The sequence below is a fragment of the Pundamilia nyererei genome, unplaced genomic scaffold (genome assembly GCF_000239375.1).
Source record: "Pundamilia nyererei isolate P.nyererei 1_Seehausen unplaced genomic scaffold, PunNye1.0 scaffold00089, whole genome shotgun sequence".
In the NCBI taxonomy this organism is placed as follows: domain Eukaryota; kingdom Metazoa; phylum Chordata; class Actinopteri; order Cichliformes; family Cichlidae; genus Pundamilia; species Pundamilia nyererei.
In genome coordinates, this window is record NW_005187490.1 from 1661451 (window position 1) to 1670912 (window position 9462).

Genomic DNA, 9462 nt, shown 5'->3' on the forward strand with positions numbered 1-9462 from the left:
TCTTTCCCCACAAACCTACCTCACAGCTTAAACCTCACCCAGTGAGTCAGGTTCATTCATGTAGGTTACAGTGTCGTATGTTTAGAAATTGTAATTTTATCAAAAATAGTTAAAGAAAAAGACAAGCTAGGAAAACAAACGTCATGAACTTGTGACTAAAGTGAACCGGACCTGGTGTCAAACTACCCAGTGAGTTCCATTAAATAGTTTTGTTGTGTACCATGGTGCCACTAAAACGAAGAAAAACTCTCCCCTCGGATGCTGGGAATACTGTGAGTGACAGCAGTGGACATAAGGTACCAAACAAGTTCTCTCAAGTTGTTTTGTTCATGTTGGAAAGAAAAATGGGAGCCAGCCGAAGATTTTTCCTCTCTCAACTCGGACGAAATAAAGGCTTTCAGGTGGCGGACGTGTTCAGGTGAGAAGTGTCACAAATCCACTGATACAAATGTCACGGGAAAGCAAGTATAACTTGGAAAATGTAGGTTTCGCGGAAGCCTAAAATGAAATGTATTAGGGTAAATATCTGTCTTCAAACCCTCCTTCACAGAATCCAAAGTGTATGAGTCATTTTACTTTTAATCTGCTGTTTCTCCACAGTGAAAGCGTCACACATGTTATTTCTGAGAATAACTGTGGCACTGAGGTCAGGACGTGGCTAGAGTCTCAGGGAAGGGGTCAGAGCCTTAGAGTTCACCTCCTGGACGTCAGCTGGTACACAGAGAGCATGCGTGCTGGTCATCCTGTGGAGATAACACATAGACATAAACTACAGGTACATTTTCATTTTACACATCCATGATATCAAAACCGAAAATCTAAGGCTTTGTTTTGTAGTAATAAGTGTTTTCACTGAATGTAAATATGTACTAAATAAATACAAGCAGTTTATAGTAATAGTAACCTATAGAGCAACTCTGATGATAAAGTGACAAATCACATATCATGCGTAAAATGCTTTTACTTGCCATTAGGGAGTAATTGCACACTGACACCATCAGTCTTTATACAGCTTTATTTGTCTATTGGCACTAAATTGCCAAAAATGACTTTTTGTTTCATTGATCTGTGATCAGTAACTATGAGGTCTATTAAGTTTTTCATCATTAGCTGAGTGAACTCCTAGAAGATGGTAAATTATAAATAGAATTTAGAAAGGCTCACATCTATTTTTTATAAGGTCCCACTATTTTACATTGTATGTCAGGACAAAAAGCAGTGAGATGGTAAAATTACTTTCAGTGAAGGCCTTGCATAGTTCACATTTGACTGCTAAACAACATACTGCATCAGTTACAGCAGCATGGCTATGAACTGATCTGCCTGCAGTCAAGACCTTTCACCGGTTGAAAACATTTTCACATGAAACGAATCTAAAACCTGAGACTGTTGAGTCGGTAGAATCCTATGTCACACAACAATACAACAACACTCCTCTTACAAAAGTCCATCGGCTGGTCTTTTGCTGGAAGAGGTTAACACAGCCCTGTCCAAATTTTTTTGACATATGTTGCTGCCATCAAATTCAAAATGAGCAGAAACTGGTACATCTAGTGACCACTCCTGACAAAGCTACTTTTAATAAACCGCATTCATTAAAAAGGCTTCCATCTGCATTGAAGTTTACTATTACACTTATTTGTTAAAAAATAACTGTAGTGAGTTTCCCGTCTCAGACTGACAGATGTGTTTTTTCTTGTCCTCCACTTATGCCTATCATCTGGCATTCTCTTTTACTCATTCACCAACTCGAGGCAACTACTGTTGTGATGCTAAATAAAACTGAATTGAATTGAAGGAAAATTGAATCAACTGTTTCTTGCTTTTCTTGCTTTCTTTGTCACTCCTGGGGACTTCCCTGGTTTCCTCCTCAGAAACTGTTGTAAGTTTCCTCAGTCAGAAATTGCAATGCTTTCTGGTTTAGCAGTGCAGGCAGGCAATTGCGTTTCCCAACAGAGTACAAGCCTCTTAACTTTGTATGTCTCTGATGCACTCACTCATTTTTGTTTCTTCCACGTATGATGGTAAGAAGAAATTGGGCAAGTGTGCATGTTTGAGAAACTCTGTAGGCCTCAGCCAGGGGAGGCTCAGGTCAAGGTGAGAATTTCCAAAGTTGTGAGTGTTCTGGGAGCGCAATGGGAACAATAGCTCGGAACCACAAAGAATTTTTACACTCAGACCACAGTGAATAATGGAGCAAGAAAATGGTCTGTCAGAAAACCCTATACTTGGTTAAATGTCCCTCACCAATTTGGTTTATTAGCCAATGAGTTTTTGGTATAATCCTAAAATGTATTTTTGGTAAGAGTTTGACATTTTAGGCTTGGTTTAAACATGAAGCTGGCTTTTCCTGACATGAAGCCTAGCACATACCACAGATTTGAGGTTCGGCTTTTGCAAAAGTTTAACATCACCCTGCTGTAATCATTCCTGCTCTATCCATTCCAAAGCTAGCTTTAAGTTAACCAACATGTATTTTAAACCAAATAGGCATTGGTTTCAGGTTATACTGAAGACTTTAAGTCCTTATGTTTGTCTTCCAGGAGCAGCAGATCAGTGAAGCAGAGGTTGCTTTGTTCTCAGTACCCAGCTATGCCTGTCAGAGACGAACCACTCGGGACAACCATAACAGCAACTTGACTGTAAGCCCTCCACCCCCCACCCCAAGCAAACACAGAAGTCTGATTTTAGGTGCCATGTTAGCTAACACATATGTCAGAACTGCATTTTCTGCCTCAGGATGCCTTGTCGCTTTTAGCTGAAAACGCTGAGCTCAATAATGAGGACGGACGAGGCGTTGCCTTTCGACGAGCTGCTGCCTTGATGAAGGCGCTCCCCACACAGGTGATAAGCATGTCACAGCTCAGGGGTCTGCCTTGTCTTGGAGAACACTCGCTTAGAGTTATAAAAGTAAGTGAAAATTTTTAGCATTCCATGCTCACCCCCTAACAAGATGTAGTTTAAATTCATTTAAACTCTCTGGTCTTGCAGGATGTTTTGGAGAATGGAGTGTCAAGTGAGGTTGAATCCACCAAGCAGTCAAAGCGGTACAAAGCACTAAAGGTATCTCAGGCATTTTAAAATCTGCTGCAGGTGTGTCCCCTTGTTCAAAAGCAGCTGTTAAAAAGCTAAAGGGAATAGGTCCAACTTAGCTATCACTAGGAAATAAAATTATTCTTCTCCTTTCTAACTTAATACTTTTTAACTCAAGCTCCCAAAAGGTTGTTTCTGTTCATTCGGACTCATCCAATTGACTCAAAAAGTCAACCTTACAAACCTTACATTTGAACAGTACCTGAAACTAGCACCACTGGCAAACAATGGGCTCTCTTGATAATTATTATTCAAACTGTCATGACCATTGATCAACAAACACTGATCAAAGTCATTGATTGCAAGATGGTTAAAGATGTACCCTTAGCCCCCCTCCTCGATTCAGAGATGGTTCTTCCCTTTTCACGTAAATGGCCTCCTTGACTCCGCGCTCAAACCAGCATTCCTCCCTGTCCAAGATGTGCACATCCTCATCATTGAAACAATGTCCACTGGTCTGTAGGTGTGAATAGACTGCAGAGTCCTGGCCTGACGAGTTAGCTCTTCTGTTTGTGTCATCTGCTTAGCCAGAAGTTGTTTGGTTTCTCAGAATCATGGCAAACCTTTCTGGCACTTAACAGTGTAGACTACTTTACTCTGTTTGTGTCGGGGGACCCAATCCTTGGGGTGGACCAGTTTCTGGCGCAGGCAGGAGCTTTCTTTAGACAACATTCCAGCTTTGACAAATGTCCAGCTGGGATAACCACATTTAATCAGGGCTTTCTTGGTATGATGTTCTTCTGCTTCCCTGGCCGCTTGTCTGTGGTGATGGCGTTCGCTCTGTGTTTTAGCGTCCTGTAATAATAATACTAATACTAATAATACTACTAATAATAACATCATCAACTGGAGCACAAACTGGGTGCTCCAGTGAATGATGAGAGTCAAAGCTTAAATACTGATCTGTTTGCGTTGGTTTATGATACACATCAACTTTTAAATGTCCCCCATTACTGATGGAAATCTTACAGTCTAAGAAGGCTAACCTGTCATTTTTCATATCCTACCCGGTGATCTGCCTAACAATGGGTTGAGGATTGAGACCAGAAAATTTGAGATGTTACAAGTGACCAAGTTGATCATACAGACAATTGATCTTAAATGTATATCCTGTTTAGTATCTTCAGTAAACCATACAGACTGCATAGCTTCCCCTAGGCAACCTGTGGTATGATGTCTGGTCAAAAGCATTCTCTTGTTCTAACCGCTTCAGACAGTCTATCACCCTCTTCCTGTAACCACTTCCTGGGTCTTGTTTCAGAGGCTCATAAATTTCTTATGATAGTCTTTCTGGTTCAGCAAAACCATGCATGCACCCTTTTCTATTGGAAGGATGATAATGCTGTTGTCATAACTAAGCAATATAAGTGCCTTCATCTCTGCCATGCTGATGTTGGATGCTGGGGGCTTTGCATGCTGAGACAGGCATCGGCAGTTGCTTTGCTGCAAACTTGCTTGTTTGGGTTTTTGTTTTTTTTACTTTACCGGAGTAGCTTTGAATAATTCAGATTTCTCACTTATCATTGAATGTTTTATACTTGATTCTCTGCCAAAAAACCCCAGTTTTATCTCCTGTAGACCAACTTTCTTCTTATTGGCTATCCCTCACAAAGAAGGTTTGAACAGCAGGAGGATGGGGCTTCAGCAGTGCTCATAGCCAGAGCTGTGTGCTTGAGATGACAATATTATGGAATTTGTTACTGTAATTGTATGCTTATGTGACAGAAAAGGAAAAGCTTAATAGACCCCACTTTGAAGGAAAATATAGTTATTTCATTTTCTAATGGAATGCATTTTGCTACTTTCTGTTATGATATCAACTGTTTTACTGCTTTCACTGTACAGTTTTGCTTAATGTACACAGATCGTGAATTTGGCTTGTAATCGCAAGCAAAAATCTATCTAATGGCTAACATTCTTAGTATTATTTATGCAACCTGTAACACAACATGTTATCCACTATTTAAAGATTTTGTATCAAGCAACTCAAATCTAGGAAATACTGATTTGCTCTAAACATTCCTGCTCTTATCACTGTTCTATGATCGGGAGTTAGCAATGACATGACACACACCATAAGTATGTCCTGAAACCATGTAAACTTTGAATCTCTTACGTGCAAGATGGTGACAGAGCCTTCTGTTGTTCTTTGGAGGGGCTGTAAATAAGAATAACGTTTACTATAAAACTGTGTTTAGCTCATCAGTGTGCTATGGGTCATGTGCAAACACATAGGTGGAGGGCGATTTGGGCCCTGCGCCAAAGTGGTACAAATGTACTGTTGTCCTTAATGTTTTTAAATAAATGTATTTCAGATTTTGACTGGTATTTTTGGAGTTGGAGCCAAAACTGCTGACCGATGGATTAGAGAGGGAATATACAACCTTGAGCAGTTACGAGATTCAGGACAAACACTTAATCGAGCACAAAAATCAGGTTTGTTAGCTTTGTTTTTCTTGGCATTCTTGAATGAGGATAATTTTCTTACTATAATGATCAGAGCAGGCATATGTATGCTGTCTCCTATTTAACTGGTGTCCAAGTTAAAGCATGTCAGGTGAGTTCTTGTGTCTTTGTGTGTCTCTCTCTTTTGAATGGGCCTTAAAAAAGTCATCATGTGTAATTCTTTTGACACATGAGGGGGGGGATTTTGGGTCACATGTCTTGTGGCAGCAATATGTTGTTCTGAAAGCTGACAGTCCAGTCTTTTTATTCTTTCTTTCACATCCGTGATCTAATGTGTCACAAATACAGTACAGCCAATTAAATAAAAACTCAAACTAGAAAGACTTTACTGAGAAACAAATAACACCTGAAATATGATCCTAATCGAAATAGAAACAACTCTGCAGTGGGCTAAACTACTGTAACGACGGCCCCTGATGTAAGCCACTATGGTCCACTCTCCATCGTGACTCGGCACACACTAGTCCTCAAGAGGAGTTGCAACCCCTGACTAAATAACCAGTGGCTCCTCCCACTCCTTGAATTAAATAGCAATTAAGAATTAAACAAATTAATAACAATGCTCAATCTGTCATTCAAATATAATGATGATAAGTTAACAGTGAGAACATTAACACAAATATATTTAGAAAATTCCCCAACTGTGTAAACGTTCAACATCAACAGATTCTTTAACCTCGCGAAACCCCACCCCCACTTCACACTACACCTGGCACATTCCCTCCCAGGAATTTTACCATAAAAGGAGGCCAAAAAGAGCCAGACTTGTTTGGAAGTTCCTGTCTGGCCAGCTGGAGGCTTGGTGCAATCTGGAGGAGAGGTGAGAAACAAATTAAACATTAATCTTAAAACAAAAAGCAATTCTTTGCATGATTTTTTAAAAAAAAAAAATCTGGTAGCAATTTACACAATAGTTGGATTGAAGGCACTGCAGCATGCTTAGAGTTCACAGACTTGCTGTCATAATTATCTTTAAGGGTTTTCTGGTAGAGAGCAGAATTCATGTTCCATCAATTTTGGTCAGTCCAGGTCCTGGAGAAGCAAAGCAGCCCCATACCGTCACACTATCACCTCCATGTTTGACTGATCTTTTTATGAAAACCCCCAAACAGTTCAGCTCATCAGTCCACAGAATATTGTCTTAAAAGTCTTGGGGATCATCAAAATTGACAAAATGAGATGGGTCTAATATTAAAGATTTTTGACAGTCGCAATCACCTGTTAATGATAAATATGAAAAAAAGATATCTGAGAAAGTGTGGAAGTTGGGAAATACTTTTTAATGACATTGTGTAGCATTAAAAAAAATAATGTGTTCACTTGGTTGCTTGGTAATTCGCCTTTCCTCATGTCCTATATAAAATAAAATTGTTAAAAAATAATAAATACACTCTCATCATCAAGGTCTTGAGCACTACGATGACCTCAACGAGCCGGTCACTAAAGCAGAAGCAGATGCCATCGGGGAGATTGTGCAGAAAGCTGTCGATTCTGTGCTAACAGGATCACAGGTTGCTCTGACCGGAGGATTCAGGAGGTGAAAGCACACACACACAGTACATCTGATAGCACATTCAAAATCTTCACAGCCTAAAATATCTCAATGAGCTCTATATTGTCAAAATTATTGTTTATACATGTAGCTTGCCATTGCCAGTGTGTGAATGTGTGTGTGAATGGGTGAATGACTGAATGTAGTGTGAAGCGCTTTGGGGTCCTTAAGGACTAGAAAAGCGCTATACAAATGCAGGCCATTTACCATTTACCATACATGCGGTTTAAAGAAAATTTTACATGAGCAACAAGTAAACACTTCTTGAACCAAATCAAATTTTAAACTTGCCCTCTGCAATTTAATAGAAATATGAACTGTGGTATTTTCACAGAGGGAAGCTGACGGGCCACGATGTTGACTTTCTGATAACGCACCCAGAGGAAGGCAAAGAGGTGGGACTGATGCCTAAAGTGGTCGCCTGGTTGGAATCACAGGTAACTTTTGAGACAATTGATATTTATTAAATCCTTTGAAACAAATCAACACAGTTTCCTCTGGGGTTAAACTATTCTGATTCAGATTTTTACTTCTCAGTGGTAAAGGGCTGTTGGGATATTGTCACCCTGGTGTGCAGGCGGCGTACACACCCAAGTCTGAATGTGATAACTTGATAATGAGGTGACATATGAGTATCAAATTGATGTTAAAGGTGCATCTGCTAAATATCTGGGACATGTTTGAATCCTGGTGACCTTGAACCCAAGGTCAGAGGTCAGCTGTTTCCAGTGAATGACAGGCTTGAGCCTTAGTGGTTTCTGGATTGTTCCTAATCATCCTAAACCGTTTCCTCCCATCTCAGGGTGACAGTTTTTTGTCTTTTCCAGATCTTGGAAAAGTGGTGACACGCCTGAAAATTTGTACTTGCATACAGTTGTTTGAACTGATGACCTTGGAATCTGCCATTATTCAGAAATGGCTCTAAAAGACCTTCACAATCTGTGGAAATCTACACTCTCCATTCAGAGTTTATATTACTTTCAGGTTGTTCTCACTGTTTTCAGTCCAATGAATACTGTTAAACAAGAACTTTTTTATGCTTCCAAAGAGAAAGTATCAGTTGTAGTTAAGTCATGAAAAGAAATTGTATAACCTTCAGCGCCACTTATTTAAAGCTTTAAGTGACTGTATGTGTGTATATATTGAGTCTGTATATGTAATTTTTGTCCCTCTGGATTTTAGAAAATTCAAAATGCATTTAAACTTGTGCATCCAATGCAAGCTATGCAATCATTCACCCTGGAAAAAGAATATTTCAAAGCAGTAATTGAAAGCTCTAAATTGCAGTGAATTCAGGTCCATGATGAGTTCATATAAACTTTCCTCACAACTCTATATGACATATGTTTCTGATCTGAACTGGTTGTTGTCTATTCAGGGATTTCTGTTGTACCAGAAAACTACCAGAAACTCATACCTGGAGTCGAAGGATGGCCCTGCTCGGCCTGCCTCCAACATGGACCGCTTTGAAAGGTGTTTCTCCATCTTTAAACTGACCAAAGGGAAGGAACAAGAAAGCACGCAGCCAGAGGAGCAAAATGATCTGAAAACCAAGGACGTTCTCAGACCTCACATGCAGGTGGACACAGATCAACAATTATGTGAGCTCAGTAAGAATTACCAGATGGAAGCTGCATCACACAAAATATGGAGAGCTGTGAGGGTGGACCTGGTGGTCTCTCCGATCAGTCAATTTGCTTTTGCTGTGCTGGGCTGGACCGGATCCAAGGTGATCGCTCACGCCTGACCTTTGTCCTCTTTCAAAAATCTATTGCCTCCTTCTTTTCCCCTGCTTTTCTATGTTATATTGTTTAATGTTCCCTCTGTCTGTGCAGTTGTTTGAGAGGGAGCTGCGACGTTGGGCTGGGCACGAGAAGAACATGTCTCTGAGCAGTCACGCCCTATTTGATAATACACAGGTAAATCGAAAAAAGAAAAATAAAGCCTTTTTTTTGTAGTGTTAGCGATTAGAGAGTCTATTTTTAAGATATACTTTATTAGTTTTGCTCACTGTTGAAGCCGGGAGCAGAAGTGCTCTTGAGGTACTGTTGAGGCAAGGCGGTACTCTGAGCACTAAGAAACACATTTGGATTTCAGCAGGAAGTTTGTCCCATGCTCTTTACATAGAAATCACTCCACAAACTGTTAGAAGCAACAGATATTTTGCTTCTAACAGGAAAGTCTTTTAAGTTAAAAGTGGCTGCGTGAGTGATTGGGTCTGTTGTGGAGGGCCACAACAATAAGTGGGACTCAGTTCTGTTCAGTATTAATTTTCTCTTTTCTCTTAAACGCATTAACCCTTCACTACACTTCCAGTTTCTCATGCGAACCCTTGAGAAAAGAATAGCGCC

At 40.0% G+C, this 9462-nt stretch overlaps 1 protein-coding gene across 1 annotated transcript in view; it reads left to right on the forward strand.

Annotated features, from left to right (window-relative positions):
• The first annotated feature begins 6 nt into the window (after window positions 1-6).
• polm (polymerase (DNA directed), mu) overlaps window positions 7-9462 on the forward strand; it is a 10973-nt gene continuing 1517 nt past the window's right edge. The window contains exons 1-10 of the mRNA XM_005739113.1: window positions 7-418; window positions 601-775; window positions 2544-2642; window positions 2740-2910; window positions 2992-3063; window positions 5409-5529; window positions 6964-7096; window positions 7446-7548; window positions 8490-8840; window positions 8947-9030. Of these exons, the coding sequence (XP_005739170.1) occupies window positions 222-418; window positions 601-775; window positions 2544-2642; window positions 2740-2910; window positions 2992-3063; window positions 5409-5529; window positions 6964-7096; window positions 7446-7548; window positions 8490-8840; window positions 8947-9030 (1506 nt within the window). The 5' untranslated portion in view covers window positions 7-221. The remainder of the gene's footprint in view (window positions 419-600; window positions 776-2543; window positions 2643-2739; window positions 2911-2991; window positions 3064-5408; window positions 5530-6963; window positions 7097-7445; window positions 7549-8489; window positions 8841-8946; window positions 9031-9462) is intronic.